Source organism: Poromitra crassiceps (genome assembly GCF_964638095.1).
Source record: "Poromitra crassiceps genome assembly, chromosome: 3".
Lineage (NCBI taxonomy): Eukaryota > Metazoa > Chordata > Actinopteri > Beryciformes > Melamphaidae > Poromitra > Poromitra crassiceps.
The window spans coordinates 65,257,736-65,281,875 of NC_139625.1; the positions used below are offsets into that span (position 1 = coordinate 65,257,736).

The 24,140-nt window shown below is 42.5% G+C and overlaps 2 protein-coding genes across 3 annotated transcripts in view; one reads left to right on the forward strand and one right to left on the reverse strand.

The window, feature by feature from the left end:
- The window catches only part of LOC310774330 (sodium-driven chloride bicarbonate exchanger-like), a gene marked incomplete at both ends in the record, with an annotated part of 75,053 nt that extends 61,309 nt beyond the window's left edge, over positions 1-13,744 (forward strand). Inside the window, 10 exons of one of the 2 annotated variants that reach the window (XM_083634387.1) lie at positions 1,118-1,279; positions 2,103-2,216; positions 2,498-2,659; positions 3,257-3,508; positions 4,158-4,226; positions 5,608-5,781; positions 9,967-10,089; positions 11,061-11,125; positions 11,567-11,686; positions 13,669-13,744. In XM_083634387.1, coding sequence (XP_083490513.1) covers positions 1,118-1,279; positions 2,103-2,216; positions 2,498-2,659; positions 3,257-3,508; positions 4,158-4,226; positions 5,608-5,781; positions 9,967-10,089; positions 11,061-11,125; positions 11,567-11,686; positions 13,669-13,744 — 1,317 coding nt within the window. The remainder of the gene's footprint in view (positions 1-1,117; positions 1,280-2,102; positions 2,217-2,497; positions 2,660-3,256; positions 3,509-4,157; positions 4,227-5,607; positions 5,782-9,966; positions 10,090-11,060; positions 11,126-11,566; positions 11,687-13,668) is intronic. The other variant, XM_083634388.1, reaches the window with a different exon arrangement.
- A 3,466-nt stretch (positions 13,745-17,210) lies between these two features.
- LOC310774334 (glucagon-1-like) lies at positions 17,211-22,579 on the reverse strand (the record flags this gene model as incomplete). The annotated part of the gene is made up of 5 exons (XM_083634391.1): positions 17,211-17,294; positions 17,560-17,704; positions 19,334-19,450; positions 21,661-21,804; positions 22,488-22,579. 5 exons carry the CDS (start codon positions 22,577-22,579, stop codon positions 17,292-17,294), a joined length of 501 nt encoding a protein of 166 aa, XP_083490517.1. The 3' UTR covers positions 17,211-17,291.
- Positions 22,580-24,140: the final 1,561 nt, after the last annotated feature.

Consider the following 24,140-nt stretch of genomic DNA (forward strand, 5'->3'; position numbering starts at 1 on the left):
AGATACATAGAGAGTTAGGGCTATTATCCATGTAGGAAACAAGATACATAGAGTTAGGGCTATTATCCATGTAGGAAACAAGATACATAGAGTTAGGGCTATTATCCATGTAGGAAACAAGATACATAGAGTTAGGGCTATTATCCATGTAGGAAACAAGATACATAGAGAGTTAGGGCTATTATCCATGTAGGAAACAAGATACATAGAGTTAGGGCTATTATCCATGTAGGAAACAAGATACATAGAGTTAGGGCTATTGTTGACAGTGAGTCTGCTTTGTCATGTAGCAGCTAAAGACTGTGGAGGGATTAGGAACATGTGGACAGGATTTAGCTGTGCAGAATCAGCATGGAGAGGCGCTGTGGCGAGTGGCACTGTCAGCCACAAGTAAGTCATGTGACTCATGCCACTGGAATGCCCGCTGGTCATTCAGCGGCAAATATTTTGGGAGGGAAGGTCATGCGAGGTTGCAAGCACCTCTGCAAAGTCACAGACACACAGATAATACTGCAAGCTCAGCGAATCCGTGAGCATGAGGTATCACTTAATCTGTTAGAAGTGATATGTTCTGAAAAGCACTAACGGCGTCCGTGTAGTCAGTGCATCGGTAGATTCCCTACGAGAGTCGCAGGTTCCAGCCCCTGTGTTCCCTCTGGCTTGGTCGGGTGTCCGTACAGGCATGATTGGCCGCACTATTGCCTCCTCTTGTCGGTTGGGGCAGGCAGGGGAACAGGGGGGAATAGCGTGATCCTCCCACGCGCTACGTCCTGCCAGTGAAAGTCCTCGCTGTCAGGTGAAAAGAAGCGGCTGGCGACTGCACATGTATCGGAGGAAGCATATGCTAGTCTACAACTCTCCCCGGATCGGCAGAGGGTGTGGACCAATGACTGGGACAGCAGGGGGAATTGGCCAAGTACAAATGGGGAGAAAAGTGGGGGGATGTGGTCAGAAGAAAAAACAAAAAGGAGAAGAAAAGCAATAACAAATGTACCTGAGGAAGAGGAAGTGGCAACAAACACTTTGGTAGTCAGGTTCCACAGATTCGTCATTTTCATCCACTAAGATCATTATTATCCTCATCGCCATCCTCCTCATGTGTGTGCGGTGCCTGCAGGACTGTGAGATGCTGCACGGGGAGTTTGAGGGCACCGCCTGTGGCCCCCACGGCCCCTACATCCCAGACGTGCTCTTCTGGTGCGTGGTCCTCTTCTTCTCCACCGTCTTCATGTCCGCCTTCCTCAAGGAGTTCAAGACTAGCCGCTACTTCCCCACCAAGGTCCGTGTGTTGGGAGGGTTACTTTTCAAATGTAATCCACTACAGAATACCGAATACATGCCCTAAAATGTATTCTATTAGAATACTCAAGTTAAGTAACCTATTCTGAATACTTTGGATTACTTTTGGAATACTTCAAAATAGTCTTGCTCAGCCCATTTGTCAAGAAAGTAGCTGTATTCAAAATACCACCAATTTAAACTGTAACTGTAATGGAATACAGTTACTATATTTTGTATTTTAAATACTGTATTCTGAATACATTCCATTACTCCCCAACCCTGCGCTGTCCCACACAGACTCACCTTCTCACATACAGTACATTCCTCTCTTTCTATCCACCTCTCTGTCCTTTTAAAGTGCTGTAGTTGTACGTTTTAAAGGGCCTGTTTGACTGTCTCTAGGTGCAGGGTAGTGGCCATATTGACTGTGCTGCTTTAATTTGACAGTAGTCAATCTAATTGTTATTTGGTCACGTGACTGTGAAATTAAATTGAAATCGATCTACCTGGCAAGTATAGGTTTCTCTCTGTCGGTGACATTTTAAGAAGAAACGTGATTATGCTGCCATCTGTTGGGTGTTTCATCTGAAATGGCAAAGAATCCTGCAGTCTGTGTGGCCATTCTATTTGTGCAATTTCTATGATTTATCATTGAGAGGACACTCATGAGCTGCTTGATGTGTTTGTGATGCGGACACACCAATCTATAGTGTACCACCGCCTCCTTGTGGCAGTGAAGGAGTACTACACTGTACACTGTCTGACTGGCATTTGAATGAGATGTGGATTTTGCCTGAAGAACGTGTTTGTTCCCTCTGAAGGTGCGGGCCATCATCAGTGACTTTGCTGTCTTCATCACCATCCTCACTATGGTTTTGGTAGATTATGCCCTGGGCATCCCCTCGCCAAAGCTACAGGTCCCCAGCAACTTCAAAGTAAGTCCAAATGAAAGCCTCCATTTCAAAAGTGTAACTAATCTAACTAATTCCTAATGAAAGATTGTTAAATAGTTAAGACGTTAAGAAGTAAGATACATCTACAACAAGAATGAGATTGCTTAATTAAGATTTGATATGAGCCAATATTTGTTATTATTGCAAGAAATTGCACACTTTACATATATATTTCCGATATTTACATCTAGTGTTGTCGTTTCCTTTCCTCATGTTCAATTTGGTGTCATCCTACTCACCACCTTCCTTCTTGCTCTCTCAAGCCAACCAGAGATGACCGTGGCTGGATTATAAACCCAGTAGGGCCCAACCCCTGGTGGACCACCATTGTCACCTTCATCCCTGCTCTGCTCTGCACCATCCTCATCTTCATGGACCAGCAAATCACTGCTGTCATTATCAACAGGAAGGAGCACAAACTGAAGGTGCTTAAAAAAATCCTAACCACAAAAATAACGGGATGAAAGCGTATTTTAAGAACAGTGGCTTAATCATTACGCTCCTTCAATATTCTCAGTGTAAGGAAATGGTTGTGAATAGAATGGAGTTATTACTGACCTATGCTAATAGTGTGTTTATGAAATGTGACAGGGACTGGTGTTTTGGGGAACAAGTAAGGCAAGGTCATTTTCAGTTGTTTTTTTAACAGATTATGAAAGTGCAGATTGTAAGGTTTCAAATGATGTCATACATTGAAATAATATAATTGAAGATGATCATGCTTATTTGAATGTTGGTTCTCCTACAAGCAACATTCTTAGAAGTTGTTGAAGAAACAGAAACAGGCTGGAACAAGCCTGTTTTGTTGACAAAATAGAAGTATGGGTATTTAGATCCTAAAACTGATATATATATATATATATATATATATATATATATATATATATATATATATATATATATATATATATATATATATTGATTGATTGATTGATTGATTGATTGATTGATTGATTAATTGATTAATTTATTCAGGTCAAATTGGTCACCTTCCTCCTCTACCTCTTGTGATTGTCTCGCAGAAAGGCTGTGGCTACCACCTGGACCTGTTTGTGGTGGGGGTGATGCTGGGCGTGTGCTCAGTGATGGGCCTGCCGTGGTTCGTGGCAGCCACCGTCCTCTCCATCTCCCACGTCAACAGCCTGAAGCTGGAGTCGGAGTGCTCGGCGCCCGGGGAGCAGCCCAAGTTCCTGGGCATCCGAGAGCAGCGCTTCACCGGCCTCATGATCTTCACCCTGATGGGCTGCTCAGTATTCATGACCTCCGTGCTGAAGGTCTGGACGAAACACAACACACAAATTCTCTCCTCTCTCTTCTCCTTTCTCCCTCTCCCCCTTTCTCCCTCGCCTGTCTTCTATTCTTCTGTTCTCTCTCTCCTCTAACTTCTCTTCTCCCTCTCTTCACTCTCTCCCTCTTCGCTCTTCTCTCTCTCCGCTCTCTTCTCTCTCTTTTCTGTCTCTCTCCTATCCTCCTTTCTCCCTCTCATCTGTTCTCCCACTCCCGTCTTCTTATTCTCTTCTCCATCTCATCTCACTCTCTCTGCTCTCTCTTCTCCTTGCTCCCTCTCCTCTCCTCTCTTCTCTCTCTACCTCTTGTCCTCTTTCTCTCCTCTCTCTGATTGTAGTTAGCTAGACCTAGCTAGACACATTCTATGTCCTCTGAGACATGCTTGTGAATTAGGGCTATATAAATAAACTTGACTTGACACATTCACACTCACAACCTAATCCATAACAAATGTTGGGGAGGATTTAGCACCTGCATACTCTATTTCATGTCAGGCTCATTTAATGTTTCCTCTTATCACTGACACTATCTGACTTGTCGCGATGCTATAAACTCCACCCACCTCGTACATCTGGTAATTATTTACAAGTAGTTTTTGTCTCATGCCTGATGTTGAATATCTTCCTCTGTCTCCAGTTCATCCCCATGCCAGTGCTGTACGGAGTGTTTCTGTACATGGGAGCGTCCTCACTCAGAGGCATTCAGGTGAGATCTTAACTTACTCTGTGCACGTTTTCTGAAAGCTTACGGATAGGGATGAAACGGAGCAGTACCCCACACACACACACACACACACACACACACACACACACACACACACACACACACACACACACACACACACACACACACACACACACACACACACACACACACACACACACACACACACACACACACACACACACTCTTACTTGACCCTCTGCTCCCCACTAGTGTATGTATTGCTTAACATGATACCAACATGAAAGACACATGCAAGTATGTGGCACTGACAGTTACATTGTTTAAAACTGACAGAGCATAAATGAGCCTTAAGAATAGAAGAAGTAGTAGTAGCAGTAGTCATCATACAGTAATAGAAGCATTATCAATTACAAATAGTAAGTAAAGCACTATAAATACTTCATCGTAGTCTCGTGTCTCGATCAGAGTTGTGATTAAAGGGTTGGGTGGGCCGTAAAGAAGAATTGGCTGAAGAAGGCTACTCACTGAAACACATCCGCTGTACGTTGGTCTGACCCACATTTATTCAAGAAAATTAAACAGACATAGTGAGTGCTGGCCTCGCCCCTTTTCTTTTCTCTACGGATTTCAAATTGGGCTGCAGCATTCTTAAGTTTGGGAATGGCTGCACTACACTATTGAGCAATGTGAATAATCACATTCTGATGTACCTAATTTGATGGTTCAGCTAAAAAAATGTTTCATAGATATATTTCAGTTCATCCAACAGTTTTAAAGCTCAATGGGAAACAAATAATAAATAAATAAATACATAAATGACTAAATAAAATAATAACAATGCCATAAAGAGGCACTCACTTTCCCCTCACATCTCATGCTGATATTAGCTGGATGTTGTCCAAGAACTGTGCACAGTACTTGTAGTTACTGATGTCCTTCCACATGTACAGATGAGATGACAGTCGATATTGAACGCCCACTTTTTGCTGCATACTTGCTAAAAAGCTGCTGAACATGGGTTCAATCCCCAAAAAGAATTTATTTGAAAATATTTATTTTTGTTTAAGCCACTGGAAGTTAAAAGCGATGGTTTCAAAACTAGTTGGTTGAGAGACACTAGAGTTTTGTGTAACAAAATGTTTCTACTGCATAACATTCAAATACGTAAGTATTTTTATTAGCAGTACTAATCCAGGATAAATGTTTCTAGTGGGTGCGTCCTGGTGGCTCACCTGTCTGGCTGGTGTACCACGGAGGCTCGGTCCTTCGCGTGGGTGATGCGGGTTCGAATGCGGTTCCGAGGTCCTTTGCCGCATGTCGTCCCTTCTCTCTTTATATTAGTGGTTCTTGTACAATAGCTTTCACTGTAAATGATCCATGGCTGTCTCTATCCATACAGTTCTTTGACCGCCTAAAGCTGTTCGGCATGCCGACAAAGCATCAGCCAGACTTCATCTACCTTCGCCACGTCCCGCTCAGGAAGGTGCACCTCTTCACCGTGGTCCAGCTCACCTGCCTGGCCCTGCTCTGGATTATCAAGACCTCCAAAGCTGCCATTGTCTTCCCTATGATGGTACTGTGTGTGTGTGTGTGTGTGTGTGTGTGTGTGTGTGTGTGTGTGTGTGTGTGTGTGTGTGTGTGTGTGCGCGCCACGCACACACGCGCGCGCGCACACACGCATGATTCGATCTATAAAATGACTGAAAATGGAAAGTGAAAAATGTTGATAATTATTGTGCTTGCTGACAAGCAAGGCACAATCTTGAAATCCCACATACTTATTATTATTCTATCTGCCAAAAAGTTCTACGACTAATAACTCCCCCAATTTTTGCGCCACATAGACATGCCAGACCTCAAAATGACCGGCTTATTGAGGACAGGTGTGCTATGACTTTGTTAAGGGTTTGTGAAAGCGGTTTGGCCGCAATTCGCCATTAAGCGCCATTTTTTTCCCCATTGACTTGCATGGGGTTTGGAAAAATCTTGCAAAATCTTGCAGTAAATTAGCTGTCATTCAGAAACCATAACAGCTAGAGGTACGAAACTTGGTAGGGAGGTGCACTGAGGGGTCTTTTACTATCCCCGAAAAAATTGCACCAATTGACCATATGGTGGCGCTATAACAGCCCTCCTTACCTTTTGCTCGATAACTTTTGAACCGTAGGGTTTATCATCAAAATTCTTTTTTCCCTGGATTCCTTGGGTCCTCCCGCATCTACTCAACTAGGCCACGCCCATTTCCGTCTGACTAGATTTTCGGCCATTTTGCATTTTGTCCAAAACAGTTTTTTTGCCATTTCTCCTTGAAATTTTGTCCAATCTTCACCAAACCAACGCACACATCATGTTGGGAGTGTCCTGCACAACACTGATTTGGAAGTTAAAAAAAAAAACACACCATTGCGATATAATCCACTTCCAATCTTCTGTGGGTGAGGCCTATTTCACAAAAATCGTCCGATGCTAACCAAACTTGGTACAGGTGTGGAGGGATGTACTCTGAGCCTATATCAGAAGTATTTTGTCATTTAGCCTTTAGGGGGCGCTATAGCAGCATTCAGTGCCTGTCCCTTCTCAATTGTTTTATTTTGAAGGGCGGCAGGAAGTGCGGATTCATTCTCATTATGGCCAGCCTTCCTTCTTGTATGACACTTGACACTTCTGAGTTGATTTCAGAAGAGATAGTGTCATTTGGCGTGTAGGGGGCGCTATTGTTTGCCTATGGGGGGCGCTACAGCAACGTATCTCCGCAACCGTAACTCGTAGAGACTCACGGATGGCGGCGTTGGAATCGGGGTGAAAAAGTACGCTACTGGTGGGCGGAATCACGATTGCACCTTCCGTTTCCGAGATAAAAGCAATAATTATTGTGCTTGCTGACAAGCAAGGCACAATCTTGAAATCCCACATACTTATTATTATTCTATCTGCCAAAAAGTTCTACGACTAATAACTCCCCCAATTTTTGCGCCACATAGACATGCCAGACCTCAAAATGACCGGCTTATTGAGGACAGGTGTGCTATGACTTTGTTAAGGGTTTGTGAAAGCGGTTTGGCCGCAATTCGCCATTAAGCGCCATTTTTTTCCCCATTGACTTGCATGGGGTTTGGAAAAATCTTGCAAAATCTTGCAGTAAATTAGCTGTCATTCAGAAACCATAACAGCTAGAGGTACGAAACTTGGTAGGGAGGTGCACTGAGGGGTCTTTTACTATCCCCGAAAAAATTGCACCAATTGACCATATGGTGGCGCTATAACAGCCCTCCTTACCTTTTGCTCGATAACTTTTGAACCGTAGGGTTTATCATCAAAATTCTTTTTTCCCTGGATTCCTTGGGTCCTCCCGCATCTACTCAACTAGGCCACGCCCATTTCCGTCTGACTAGATTTTCGGCCATTTTGCATTTTGTCCAAAACAGTTTTTTTGCCATTTCTCCTTGAAATTTTGTCCAATCTTCACCAAACCAACGCACACATCATGTTGGGAGTGTCCTGCACAACACTGATTTGGAAGTAAAAAAAAAAAACACACCATTGCGATATAATCCACTTCCAATCTTCTGTGGGTGAGGCCTATTTCACAAAAATCGTCCGATGCTAACCAAACTTGGTACAGGTGTGGAGGGATGTACTCTGAGCCTATATCAGAAGTATTTTGTCATTTAGCCTTTAGGGGGCGCTATAGCAGCATTCAGTGCCTGTCCCTTCTCAATTGTTTTATTTTGAAGGGCGGCAGGAAGTGCGGATTCATTCTCATTATGGCCAGCCTTCCTTCTTGTATGACACTTGACACTTGTCACTTGTCACTTGACGCACGCACGCTATTATGTAGACTTCAGACATGGCTATACCTGTATTACAAGTGCTATATCACTCATGGTCTCACTCATACATTTTACATATTGTCTTTTGAGCAGCTGCAACTCTTCTCTGTTAAAAAACACATGCAAAAAGTGTACTGCAAACAGGAATCCGGTGAGATTTGACCAGATAAATAGAGCTTAAGAGCAACTCTGAGCAGGAGTGTTGCATCTTGGGTAAAGAGAATGATGTTGACACAAATAAGGCATTAAATTAACTATCTCAGAAACCATACTAGGTACAGCTACGAAACTTGTTAGGGAGGTTCACAGAGGGGTATTTTACTATCCACGAAAGAATTGCACCAATTGACAAGATGGTGGCGCTATAACAGCCCTCTTTATGTTTGGTTCATAACTTTTGAACCGTAGGGTCTATAATCAAACTTATTTTTTCCCTGGATTCCTTGGGACGTTCCGCATCTACTCACATAGGCCGACCCATAACTACTTAAAGCTACATTCAGCAATGTTTTTGTGTTCAAATAAGTGTTAAATGGCTCTATTTTCTGACAGAAATCACTGAAATAGAGTGTTTGGTCAGTGACTTGAAACCCCCAACCCCCCACTGTCCTCTATCTCTCTCCTGTAGTGCTGCAGGCTGGGCGGACGTATCTCTGCAAGCGTAACTCGTACAGACTCACGGATGGCGACATTGGATTCGGGGGGGAAAAATACATATAGTCCTTTAAAGGGGTCGCGATTGGACTAGTGTTAATTTTGTCGGCTATTTTTTTATTTAGTCTTAGTCTTAGTCCCGTGTTAAATGTCCTTGTTACTCTGTATCATATTTAGTCAACCTCATCCTGTTTTTATTTAGTCAAGTTTTAGTCGACTAAAAGTTTGAGCATTTTAGTCTCGGCTTAGTCAAATAAAACCATAAGTATTTTAGTCTAGTTTTAGTCAACGAAAACTGTTCACATTTTAGTCTAGTTTTAGTCAATGAAAACTGTTGAATCTGCTGATGCGCTTGTACTAGTAATTGTAATTCGAAGCAGTGTTGGCAACTCTTTCCCAGGGAAAGTAGGTAATGGTGATGCTGCCCACCCGGGCCAGTGTCGGCATGCAGCGGTAGCAACGACAAGTGGACCGTATTTACAGTCCCTGCTCAGCCCGTAGCTGAGGGGAGAATGGAGGGAGCCTGGCTGTGCGGAAAGCACTCAGACTTCTCTGGATAGAATGTAGACAAGCAAGTAGCTGTACATTTTGGGAACACAATGCCTCATACACATATAGATAAGACCCTTAGCTAAGACTGGGCGGGTTCTGCTGTAACTACTGTAAATGTTTTTAAGACAGCTACATGTCAGCTACATCTATGATGCTGCAGCACAGGAACCTGAACTGCTGCATTGAGGGGGGGGGGGGGAACAGTCTATAATTAATGTTAATTTTGTCGTCTATTTTTTCATTTTGTCGTAGTCTTAGTCCTGTGTCAAATGTCCTTGTTAGTTTTTATCATATTTAGTCAACCCCGTCCTCTTTTTGTTTAGTCAAGTTTTAGTCGACTAAAAGTTTGAGTATTTTAGTCTTGTCTTAGTCAATAAAACTAAAAGTCTGAACATTTTAGTCTAGTCTTAGTCTTGGGGAAAAAGGTAGTCGACTAACATTTTTCCTCATAGTTTTCGTGGACGAAATTAACACTAATAAGTATAAATTAAGCTTTAGTCCCCCTAATTGCATGGGCAGGGACCTTGCAAGGCAGGCGGTGCATGGCGAGGACAGCAAGCACAATTACATTTTCGGTAGGAAATGTAGACATTCTAGTTATTATTGATTATCGAAAATAATTGGCAATTTAATTGTTGACAACTAATTGATTAATCATTGCAGCTCTAATTTTTTGTTCATACGTATGTGTGGTTAATATCTGTCCGTTTGTGACTCTCCAGGTCTTGGCCCTGGTGTTCATTCGTAAGCTGCTTGACTTCATCTTCACTAAGAGAGAACTGAGCTGGCTGGACGACCTCATACCTGAATGGAAGAAGAAGAAACTAGAAGATGCAGAGCAAGAGGTACAATATTAGATCACCATTAGACTGATTGTATGATTACGATAAGCTTTTAGATATAGAGGTACAATATTAGATCAATATTAGGCTGATTGTATGATTAAGATAAGATATTAGATATAGAGGTACAATATTAGATCAACATTAGGCTGATTGTATGATTAAGATAAGATATTAGATATAGAGGTACAATATTAGATCACCATTAGACTGATTGTATGATTAAGTTAAGATATTAGATATAGAGGTACAATATTAGATCAACATTAGACTGATTGTATGATTAAGATAAGATATTAGATATAGAGGTACAATATTAGATCAACATTAGGCTGATTGTATGATTAAGATAAGATATTAGATATAGAGGTACAATATTAGATCAACATTAGACTGATTGTATGATTAAGATAAGATATTAGATATAGAGGTACAATATTAGATCAACATTAGGCTGATTGTATGATTAAGATAAGATATTAGATATAGAGGTACAATATTAGATCAACATTAGGCTGATTGCTATGTTGCAATCAGTGGGTGATGAGGAATCAAGCATTCACATTCAAGTGTTGCATACAAGTTAATCAAAATAAAGCAAAGTGCAATCACACAGTAGCTCAACACAACCGAAGTTAACAAATACAAATATATACCGTATACAAGTTAGTCCAAATTAGGGAAATAAACACACAAAATGAATAGCATGCAAAACCCATACAAAACAAACTCACTCAAAGTTATACAGAAAATAACAGAAAAAGAAAAGAAAAAGTAGCCACCTAACCCTAACCGTTGATCTGAATTCATCATCCGTTTAATGCATAAATAGGCAGTCAAAAAGACGACAGCTTTGCTTGTGCACTTTGTTTTTTTCTCCACATCTTTCAGTCTTCACCACCGCAGCCGGAATGTTGCCATCTCTGTAGTGTCTTTTCAGATTTTTTTATTAATCATATTTCCTCTCTCTTCAGGAAGAGCACAGCATTATTGCAGAAGAAGAAGGCATTGTACAAATGCCACTGGAGGAACACTTCAAGTAAGTCATTTCGATCAGTAATCATATTTGGTACAGTATTTTGAGTGTCCAATAAAGTCCCCTGGGGGGGAAAGCTAGGGGAAAAGTGCTCTAGTTATAGGGATAGGAAGGTGGTAGAGAGTCGGGATTCGAGGGGTGGGTAGGGGGAATGGCTAGGGGGATGTGGGTGGTGGGAGTGGGCGTGGGCGTGGTGCCACAAGGCTGAATGGCCACACCACTGCACCGTGGGCTTAAAGTTTTGCACTTATTTAACTTACATCAGAGAGTGGGAAACTGTGATGTCTGTGATAAAGTAGTTATCTGTATTTCTTCTTTTGCTTTCTCTCCTTATGTTCTTATTATGTAGCTACTTTGGAGAAAACTTCCCAGACAGTTCCCATTCTGTAAAGTAGCAGACTTTGGATTGTGAATTCTGCTGATGACACACGTCTTCTCTCTTAGGAGTGATGGAGGAGACCCTGCCACAGTGAACATCACTGATGAGATGTCCAAAGGCTCTTTCGGCAGTGTGTGGAAGGGCATCAACCCTGAGAGCACTAAGAAGGAGCCCAGTGCTAAAAGGTCAGCTTCTTTCACCATGCCACTGTCGAGATATCTAAATAAGTATCATCGCGAGATCTGATGATCTGAATAGCAAATACTGCATAGAAATGATGAGTTTGTCTGTGAGCAGGATAGCTCAGAAACCTATGATTTTCATCAAATGTGCTGGACAGATAAGCCTTGGGCAAAGCAACAACTAATTAGTTTTTGATGGTGATCTTTGCCTTTAGACATTTAATGTTTTTTGTTTGTTTTTGCCATATGAAACTAACAGAAATGGAGACTTATTTCCAAGCCAATGGTATGTTTCCACTGTGCCTTCTAGTTAGTTATTGGACCATTTTGCTTTTGACATAAATCACATTATCTTCCAGGAAACCAAGGAGCTAGTATGTTTAGATTAAAGGGATTTTCTAAGAGCAGATCTTCCCACACAAATTTCCCACAGAATCTGTAGTCTAACATAGTGCCTCTCTAATTCCACTCCAACCCTAAGCTCCCCCTCCTAACCTCTCAGAAGCTGAGATCCCAAAGGTAAGTTGCTCCCAGATCCCCCGTCGGCATGGAGAGTCTTGTCCTGTGTCTGCCATTTGCTGCTACCGACCGTTTATTGTTGCATGTGCTGATGGTCAAATGGTGTTGATCTGTAGTGGAAAGTATGTTTTGGTGCTGGAACTAGATTCTAAATGCACATATGCACATGTATGCAGTATCTAAGCACTAGTGTTTTGTGTCAGATGGGTTGTATAAATGGAACGATGGTCTTGTGGATTGCAACACAGCATGGCCTGTATACAGTATGCATGTTAGGGTATTTTATGGTGCAACATTGCACTACACACTTTGCATGTTGGACAAGTTGTCAAATTAATAGCACTCTATCTCAATATAAGACATTGAATTGTGAGGCATTTTAAGTTTAGAGACATATTTGCATGCTACTGTATGTAATCTGGATTGCTTAAGCTTTACGTTGTCCAATACACCTCTCAGTTGGCCAGCTGACAAGGCACGATGCACTTGACTGTTAGATTCACGTTTTTCTTTTTGTTTAAACTTTTTTATTGAAGAATATAAAGATAGGAATACCCTAGTAATGTTCCCCTCATTTCTACAGACTCACTTTTTAAAGATCAATCCCAATACAGCAAAACAAACCAACAATACATGAATGAATCCGGGTAGTGCAGCAGTAGATTCCCTGCCTAACAACATGAGGGTCACACAGGTTCGAGCCCGTGTTGCCTTTGCCATGGTCAGGCATCCATACGGGTAAAATTGGCCGCGTCTGCGGGTGGGAAGCCTGATTAGGGGCATGTCCTGGTCGCTGCACTAGTGCCTCCTCTGGTCAGTTCTGGTCAGTTCCACCTGACTTGCTGTCAGGTGAAAAGAAGCAGCTTGTGACTGCACATGTATCGGAGGAAGCACGTGCTAGTCTACAACTCAACCCAGATCGGCAGCGGTGATGGAGCAAGGACCGGGACAGCAGCGGGAATTGGTACAATTGGGGAGAAAATTGGAGAAAAATCTGGAAAAAAACTTGATTAAAAAAAAAAGGAATACCCTAATATTCTCCTAATTTCTACAGAGTCACTTTTTAAAGATCAATCTAAATACAGGAAAAACAAACACCACAATACATGAATTGCATGAAGTAGTTTCAAGTGCCTCCGCTGGTCAACTCTAACACCCCATTTACACCTGGTTTTTAAATGCGACCTGTATCCGGATAAGTTATCTGGATAATGGCCGCATTTAAAAAACAGGTGTAAATGGGATGTAAAATATCTGAACACAATGTGAGCCAGACTACCTCCAGATGTGCTCAAGAAGATCTGATCACATCCTGATCACCATGCATTTACACCTTGTATTAGCACGCACTTTTCCTTATCCAGATAACTTATCCGGATACAGGTCACATTTAAAAAGCAGGTGTAAATGGGGTGTAAGCGTCTGTTGGCTTTCTGACATTGTCTTGGGCCTCTTTTCTCCTGCAGCTTTTCCAGTGGCGGCGAGAAGCGACACAAGCGGAGGAGACACGACAAGAGCTTGGACCGCGAGACAAGTTTGTGATGACACGTGCTGGCTGTGCCACTGTGCTGTCAATCCAAAACATGGATCAAAAAACTATACCGTGCCACACTCGACCACCTTTGTACTGTGCTACACTGTGCGTTTTTGTCATGTAAGTCTGTGTGCAAGTTGTGTAAAAAAAAGAAAAATTTGTGAGAAACAGTATTAACATGACCGAGAAACATTTGTGTTCTTTTTCTATGTATTTCAATGTGTGGTGATGATACCAGCAACAGAAGGAGCAAAGCAAGAATTATAGGACACGTGATTGCTGTGTCGACGGGCCAATTCAGTAAACATTTTAAACAATTTTTAAATCTACTTTATTTGTATTTTGTATGTTTTTATATTTTTTCAACAGGAACCGCAAGTTGTCCTTTTGAAAACCTGTCACAGCAAACCTCCAATTTATGGAATGTGTGTATAATATTTAAAGCCACTTCTGAGTAGATGATCCTCACAATAGAAAAACTTGACACCAAATAGATATTTGCCAATACTAATCTACGTCACTGGTATCTAAAACAGTGGGCTATATAGAAAATCTAGTAGATTTTTTCAAAGTATTAAATATACATTTTATATATTCTATCTAAATGGTTTGTGACAGTGACAGCTCATTGCATCCTCTATCTTATCCATTGTCATTTAAAAAATAAATGTATCATCCAGAATAGCATTTCTTCAATGACTTATCAATGTTATTTTTTTCTTTTTTCTTTTGGGCAGCTCATAAAACAGACATATCTAGGCTAGCATGGCAGCATAGTGTGAGGACTTTCTGTGTCTCTCGCTATTTGGCCTTGGCTTTTTAAATCGTCAAATTTGCAATTGCTGAATTTGAGGGTGGCTGTGTAGAAAGCTATATGTTTTCCACCCGCATATTCTTTTTGTCATCTTGTCAGTAAGTGTCATCCATGGAAATGTGATCTCCCCTCCAAATGACCCTCAATGTGTTGACATCTAAAGTTAATTGTTAAAAAAAATCGCACCTGCACAAAGGTGAAGAAAACTTGACTGCGTCACTGCAGGAACCTGGTTACTTCTAGAGATGCAATAATACCTTTTTCTGAGAAGGGCAACATGTAATAAATGGTAAAGACTTAACAATGTACAAACATAGTATATTTTATTCATGTAAAATGTTACTAATATATTACTAACTTGGAATCGGTGGCAAGTTTTTGTTGTAGATGTTCTTTTCCCATTGTCCTGTCTAATTGATGGTTCTTAGTTGAGTAGAGAAACTAATAATGGGTCAAAATTATATCAATATCAAATATTTTGACCACTTATGTGTGGAATTCTGCCTTAACTCTGGTAGTGATATCTGTATACTTATGTTTAATAATTTAAGTCATCTGTATAGAAAAATATCAATTGAGATCTGTTGTAAAATTGTGATTTGTTATATGAGTGAGAGAGCAAGCGAGCGAGTAAATAAAGAGCTATTAAAAAACTCTGCCTCATGGTGCTCTTTACACTTCCTGAAAGTTTCAGCTCGATCGCACGTAAAATGGCATAGCTGTGGCCGAACAAAAATTGTGCTCACTCACAGAAACTTCTCATTCTTATTATTGGATTGTGCTTGGCCAATTCCCCCTGCTGTCCCAGTTGTTGCTCCACCCCCTTTGCCGATCTGGGAAGAGCCGTAGACTAACACATGCTTCCTCTGATACGTGTGTGCCAGCCGCTTCTTTTAACCTGACAGCGAGGAGTTTCACCAGCCAGACATAGCGCATGGGAGGATCACACTTTTCCCCAAGTTCCCCTCCCCCCCTGAACAGGCACCCTGAACGACCAGAGGAGGTCCTAGTGCAGCAACCAGAACTGAACACAATACTGTACCCCTAATCTGGCTTCCCACCCAAAGATACGGCCAATTGTGCCTGTATGGACGACCGACCAAGGAGGTGACACGTGGGCTCGAACCTGTGCTGTCCCACAGCTATTCAGCACTATCCTGCACTGTCCCACAGCTATTCAGTACTATCCTGCACTGTCCCACAGCTATTCAGCATTATCCTGCGCTGTCCCAGAGCTATTCAGCATTATCCTGCGCTGTCCCACAGCTATTCAGCATTATCCTGCACTGTCCCACAGCTATTCAGCATTATCCTGCACTGTCCCACAGCTATGCAGCATTATCCTGCACTGTCCCACAGCTATTCAGCATTATCCTGCACTGTCCCACAGCTATTCAGCATTATCCTGCACTGTCCCACAGCTATTCAGCATTATCCTGCACTGTCCCACAGCTATTCAGCATTATCCTGCACTGTCCCACAGCTATTCAGCATTATCCTGCACTGTCCCACAGCTATTCAGTACTATCCTGCACTGTCCCACAGCTATTCAGCATTATCCTGCACTGTCCCACAGCTATTCAGCATTATCCTGCACTGTCCCACAGCTATTCAGCATTATCCTGCACTGTCCCACAGCTATTCAGCATTATCCTGCACTGTCCCACAGCTATTCAGCATTATCCTGCACTGTCCCACAGCTATTCAGCATTATCCTGCACTGTCCCACAGCTATTCAGCATTATCCTGCACTGTCCCACAGCTATTCAGCATTATCCTGCACTGTCCCACAGCTATTCAGCATTATCCTGCACTGTCCCACAGCTATTCAGCATTATCCTGCACTGTCCCACAGCTATTCAGCATTATCCTGCACTGTCCCACAGCTATTCAGCATTATCCTGCACTGTCCCACAGCTATTCAGCATGATCCTGCACTGTCCCACAGCTATTCAGCATTATCCTGCACTGTCCCACAGCTATTCAGCATTATCCTGCACTGTCCCACAGCTATTCAGCAGATCTCCAAAGCCTCTCCTCTGGCAGTGACTTTGCACCTTGGCACATGATGCTGAGTATCCCACAGAGAGGTCCTGCAATGAGTATATAAAACCACTATCCCTACATCAAACAAGTGCAGAATTGATATGATGAAAGGAATAATTATTGTTGGTAGATTTTAAAGCATAACTCTATAACCCTATTTTCCCTTAATTTTTCCATCACGCCGATTGATTCTGAACAAAGTTTCTTCAATTACGTTCCTAGTATTGTGTTACGTACATGTCTTTTTTTTAGCTTGCTGGTAAAAAGATGTAGATGTAAATTCAAATTATCTTAAATAAGACAATGAAGGTGACAATGAAAAACTTTATTTTGCAGAGTGGGTTATCAATATGTAATGAAAGCTAACATTTCTAGAGTTTTGCAATTGCATCATGTACAGTAGGCATAACTGAGTTTTTTAAGTTTTGTGTTCGTCTTTTCACGTTAAAAATATAGAAAATAATTTAAATTTGTAGACAAAAAAAAGATCCTCAATTTCATAACTCCTCTGGTGCACCATAAAACTGTGGAAGAGTAGCTTTTGTATCTTTGTATGGCATAGTGTAAAAAAAAAGATTCACAATTTAAAATGTGTCAAAGACACAACATGCAAAGCAGTATGGCTTCTATTCCGTTACATTGTGCATCATAGACGGGTTTCCTGAAGAGTCTTTCGGTGATCGATGTGCCTTTTCTTACTGCAAAAGAAAGAAAAGCACGGTCAAGCCATTTGCCTTTTTCACTTCCCACCCAATTCACCCATTTTGTGTCTAAAAGGCAGGAAGTAACACAGGTGCAAGCAGAACATTAACGAGGGCCCCAGCACTGGATCACCAAATGGATTGGAAGTTGGAAACCGCCAATAATTATAATAACTAATGACACACAACTGGCAATTAAAAACAAAAAATCTACTGTAGCATTTATCTGTGTCTATTTAACTGTGTAACTTTGCATTGTTACCTTTTCCCCTGAGGGCTTGGAGGTCATGACCCAGAGTAAATATTCCTTGGCAGCCAATGAGTCCAGCACCTTGTTCACATCACTGGTGAAGCTGCCATCTACATGCCTCCTGTTCAACACTGCACCCCTCTTGTCCATGTCAGATCTGGATATGTACACAGGCACACAGCGCAGTCAGGGCCAGTAACTCTGTCATGTGTAAAACCTGCTTTTGCAGTCAGTTGTAATAATAATATTAATAATAACTAATTGAATTTATATAGCGCTTTTCAGTGATCCAAAGACACTAACAGTAAGAGTACATGAAGAACAAACAAAGGAACAAGTGACAAGCAAACAGAGACATATATAACATAACACAGCTAAACAGAGATGGAAACATAGAAGGAGGGGGAAGGGGCTTGTGGGGGGGGGCAAGGCAGACAAGAGGGGAGGGGAGAGAGGGAGCAGGCGGGGGCAGTAGATGAGGTTATGGGTAGGGGAGGGGAGAGAGGGAGCAGGCGGGGGCGGTAGATGAGGTTATGGGTAGGGGAGGGGAGAGAGGGAGCAGGCGGGGGCAGTAGATGAGGTTATGGGTAGGGGAGGGGAGAGAGGGAGCAGGCAGGGGCGGTAGATGAGGTTATGGGTAGGGGAGGGGAGAGAGGGAGCAGGCGGGGGCGGTAGATGAAGTTATGGGTAGGGGAGGGGAGAGAGGGAGCAGGCAGGGGCAGTAGATGAGGTTATGGGTAGGGGAGGGGAGAGAGGGAGCAGGCGGGGCCAGTAGATGAGGTTATGGGTAGGGGAGGGGAGAGAGGGAGCAGGCAGGGGCAGTAGATGAGGTTATGGGTAGGGGAGGGGAGAGAGGGAGCAGGCGGGGGCAGTAGATGAGGTTATGGGTAGGGGAGGTTGTATGTTTGATAGGTGTGGGCGAGTCTCTGACAGGCTAGGGAAGGGAGTTCCAGAGAAGGGGTGCTGCTCTATCTTCAAAGCTGCAGAGTTTGGATGGAGGAACAGTGGATGAGGAACAGTGAGGGGAACAGTGGATGAGGATCGGAGGGTTCGGGTGGAGCGATAGTGGAGGAGCAGGTCAGCCGGGGCAGGTTGTAGAGGGCTTTGAAGATGAGGAATAGTTTGTTGTGTGATCTACAATGTTGTGTCCACCACACAGTAATATATATATATACATATATATATATATATATATATATATATATATATATATATATATATATATATATATATATAGTGTACCATCGTGTGTGTGATCATTTCATGATTGGTTCATTGTTTTGTGTGAAAGTAATCATCACTGATAATCATTCCTCCAGTCACAATCAACACGCATACTTTCAGTGTAGGCTCGAGCTGCAACGATTAGTCGATTAGTCGATGGACAGAATAATGGATAATGAAAATGATGGTTAGTTGCAGCACTAGTGTTCAGTAGGCACATATCACTAGTGTACAGTAGGCACATAAACAACACTAGTGTACAGTAGGCACATAAACAACGCTAGTGTACAGTAGGCACATAAACAACACTAGTGTACAGTAGGCACATATCAATCAACGCAGGGCAAAGGTTCAGGTGATTTATTTTATGGCGACCACACATGGAACATCAGCACACGGAAAAGAAAAGAAATGGGAAGGAAAGATGAGGATTATGCAAGCAGTTGATTTGTTTCTCTCTCTGTATCAAGAGCTCTCCTCTCTCTCATGGCATCAGACAACAGGGAGGACATTAGGCGGTAGGTGCAGGGTGCTGTAGGAGAAGGAAGGAGGGAGAGCCTACTCTCTTCTGACTTGTCCGGACTTCAGCCTGGCGATGAAGTCCTTGACTGCCTGGTCCTGGAGGAAGGAGCTCACATCGCTGGTGTAGGTCCCGTCCGCATGGCGCTTTGTTGCAGCACTGCAGAAAAAAGAGAACCATGCTCAGTGAGGAGGACTGGCATAATATACCAGCCACGACAGTCTGTCTGTGTGTGTGTGTGTGTGTGTGTGTGTGTGTGTGTGTGTGTGTGTGTGTGAGTCGAAAATGGGTGTGACCCGAGCGTGGAGGCCACCCCCCTCCTCCCACACACACACACACACACACACACACACACACACACACACACACACACACACACACACACACACACACACACACACACACACACACACACACACACACACACACACACACACACACACACACACACACACACACACACACACACACACACACACACACACACACACACACACACACACACACTTTACACCCCAGGCCCACATTCAGCTTATGTCACGGGCATCGCGGTTGGTGTGATCCCTTCGCAAGATGGTCTCTAGTTGATCACACACACTACCAATCACAAAGTTTAAACACACCTAATTGAATGTAGCTACTATGTTTTCCTTAATCTTAAAGCCATTTTGATCTCAAGGCTTACACTTAAATGCTTGAAATGTGTTTAGACCAATATAAATAGTCAAGTTGATGCCTATCAGGTCGCAGCTTTAGTGTACAGATCAATAATTTTGGAATTTTGGAGGAATCAATAATTTTGTTTCCTCTTCCGCTCCCCTGTTCTGTGGGGTCCCACAGGGATCGATCCTGGGGCCTCTCCTATTTGGAACGTATATGCTTCCACTGGGGAGACTAATCCACAGTTTTGATATCTCATATCATTTCTATGCCGATGATATCCAGCTCCGCTTCTCTTTCAAACCAAACGAGTTAGATCAGATTTCCAGACTTCTAGACTGTATTAGTGCGATCAATGCATGGATGGCTGAAAATTTCCTGCAGCTAAATAAGGACAAGACCGAGGTGCTCATTATCGCTCCGGATAGTGTCACATCCACGATAAAAAATAGGATTGGCCCTCTCTCCTCTGCCGTCCGCCCTAGCCTACGTAACTTAGGGGTCTTTTTTGACCACTCTCTTTCACTAGACGTCCATATAAAACAGCTCTCTAAAAATGCTTTTTCCACCTACGGAATATTGGCAAACTTAGATCCACACTCTCTTTTCCTGAGATGGAAATGTTGATTCATGCCTTTATATCGTCACGATTAGATTACTGCAATGCTCTTTTCCCACTGCTCAGTAAATCCGCTCTACGCCGCGTGCAGGCCATTCAAAATGCTGCCGCGCGCTTGCTCACCAGGTCTAACAGGAGTTGTCACATCACCCCGGTACTCAAGTCACTTCACTGGTTACCTGTTGCCTATAGATTCCAGTTCAAAATCATCACCCTCACCTACAAAGCACTACACTCTCAGGCACCTGATTACATCTCGGACCTACTTCACCCCCTTACTTCTGCTCGTTCCCTCAGATCCAATGATCTAAACCTGCTTCAGGTTCCTCGGACACGCCTCAAGACCCGTGGCGACCGAGCCTTTGAGGCCATGGCCCCTAAACTGTGGAACAGCCTGCCTCCGCCACTTAGATCAGATGTTTCTGTGGAGTCCTTCAAACGTCTCCTAAAGACTCACCTTTTTAGAGAGGCTTTCAGTGATTGATGCCGGTCTTGCCCTGTATCCCTGTTTTGTTGATGTTTTATTGAATGATATATCTTTAACAACGTGGTCCGTTTGTATTGTGTAGTTTTGCTCTACCCATTGTTTACTGTCCTGAACACTATGTTCAGTGACCTCTATTTTTATTCTCGACTTTAATATTGTATTCTCTGTATTTTCTTTTGCTTTGTAAAGCACTTCTGTCTGCGGTCTGTGAAAGGTGCTCTATAAATAAAGTTATTATTATTATTATTATTATGTAGGCCTATGAATTTCTTTCCAAAGGGCGGTTACTTTAAAGAATCTAAAATATAAGATAGTTTGGATTTGTTTCACACTTTTTTGGTCACTGCATAATTCCAATTGTGTTGTTTCATAGTTATGATGTCTTTACTTATTCTAAAATGAAAAAAGAAAAATGTATGTCCAAACCAATAATTCTTAATTCTAAGGACACAACAAGTGTAGCCCCTTTAAAAGCTGATTTTACTCTAACACATTCAGCTTGAATATCTAACACAGCCAAATAGTGCAATCCTATTCTAAATCTCCTCACCTACAATGATGCACAACCTTTTGGATTCCTTTGATAGAATATGTTGTACTAACCCGCTCCTCTTGCTGTTCATCAGCCAGCGGACAAAGTCCTGCGCTCTCCTGTCCTCCAGGTATTTGCTGTAGTCGTTGGAGAAAGTTCCCTCCGAATGTCTCTTCACGTTGGACAGCTCGGCTGCTGCATCTTCTGCCTCTAAACTGCAGGAGGGGGGAAAACATATAGAATCACACTCTTACTTTGAGAGAAATGCTGTATTTGATTAGATATGCACTTTTAACTTTTAATAGGTGCCTTTTTTTTTTAACTACGGTATATGCAAGAGTACCCAGCTATAGTCGGGCAGTTAAGCATAACAATTGTGCATTTTGCGATAAAAGCATATAATTTGATACACTTACAGCCAAAGGCATTCCAAAAATTATTTGATATGGGGTCATCATGACCCCATATCATGGGGTCATGATGACCCCATGACCCCAGATGACCCCTGTAAACCCCATGGCCCCAACTCCAGCCCTAACCCTAGAAATACCATTGCTTGATGACCTCTTAAACCAGTGATGCTCAACCTTTTTCATATAAGAACCCCTAATTGAGTTCACATTAGGGACATGACTGTCTGTATTACAGAGATAACAGAGAAACTCATTTAGGATCAAAACAGTCATTCTTCTACATGCTCTAATTGTGCCTAACTTCCTGTAAATGAAATAATGGTATCATCAGTTTGCTGGGGAACCCCCTGGAACCCCCTCAAGGAGCCCTGGTGGTCCCCGGACCCCATCTTGGGAACCACTGCCTTAAAGAAAACGATAGCTACCTCAGTGTATTGACAGTATAATAAGAACACATGCGGTTTGTCTTTAGGCTTTGAGTGTACCTTGAGCTGTCATCAACCAGAGGAACTTGCCAGCTGCTCTGGACAAAGCAGAGGACCAGAAGGATACCAGCCAGGGAACGGGCGCTTTTCATTGTTATAACCTATTCCATCACACACACACACACACACACACACACACACACACACACAAACGCACGCACGCACGCACACGCACACACACACACACACACACACACACACACACACACACACACACACACACACACACACACACACACACACACACACACACACACACACACACACACACACACAAACACACACACACACACACACACACACACACACACACACACACACACACACACACACAAACACACACACACACACACACACACACACACACACACACACACACACACACACACACACACACAAGTGATGTGTTAAAGTTAATTCTTAGAGAAGAATGAATCCATATTTGATGAGAGAGCTGAATATTTTTTAAAGGTGAATAAAAGTAGCAGAGTTTGAGGTCTTGAAAACAACAAAAAAACAACTCACCTGTCTTGTTGTTTCCCAGCAGATAGAAAGAGTGATGCTGCAATTGAGGGCTTAGTTCCTCTGCTTGGTTCCTGGTATCTGTATCTAACTGTCATGTCCTGCTCCATGCTCTTTATATATAGTAGGAGGGGGACGAGGCCCAACTTCACCTTTTTACCTCTCTGCCAAGTCACCTGTTACTCTCAACCCATTAGACACAGCCCTCATCACATCAACTTGCTTCTATTCGCTCATGCGAGACGCCAGCTGTCACTTAGGTGTTAGGTCCGGTCAAACAAAATGCTTTAAATGTGCTAATGTCATTGTGATATCTGTGCCGTCACATCTGGGGCAGGGGTGAGTCTATTTGTGGATTTTTCCGATAAATCTCAAAGATGGGAAACGTCGACAGCTTCTTTTCGGAAGTCGTCTCCGTTTTACAACGGTCGTCGTTCAATAAAGAGTGATGCTCTAGGCCTACTCAAAATGACGTTGATGCAATTCTGCTACTATATGACTATGACATATAGTAACCATGACATACAGTAACCAAGCCAAGATCTTTGGTCCCACAAAGACATTATAAAGACAAGAAAAAAAGATTCAAGCTATTTCAAACAAAAATGCTTTCTTCATTTAATTCTGTATTATTTTAGAAAATAACTATTACAACAAAAAGTCATAATATAACAGATTTCGTTTAACATGTATAAATTACTGTGATGCAAGATGTTTCAGTGCATAATTCAGTACAAAAAAATAGAGATGTCTGAGTTGTGTATTCAGTCACTAAGTTAGTAGAACATTTTCACTTTTCAGTATGCACATCTCCAAAGAAATTCAGGATTTTCCCAGAGCTCAAGCAAAATTAAACTTTTTTTAAAATATTCTTCCCCCCACGTTTTTTCTCCTATTTTCTCCCCAATTGTACTTGGCCAATTCCCCTCTGCCGATCTGGGGAGAACTGTAGACTAGATACATGTGCAGTCGCCAGCCACTTCTTTTCACCTGACATCGAGGAGTTTCACCGCAGGACGTAGCGTGTGGGAGGATCACACTATTCAGCCCAGTTCCCCCAAAACATTGAAAATAGAAATCCAGGGCAGGGGGGAGTCAAATTATTGTTTGTAGCTGTGCTACAAGTGTGAT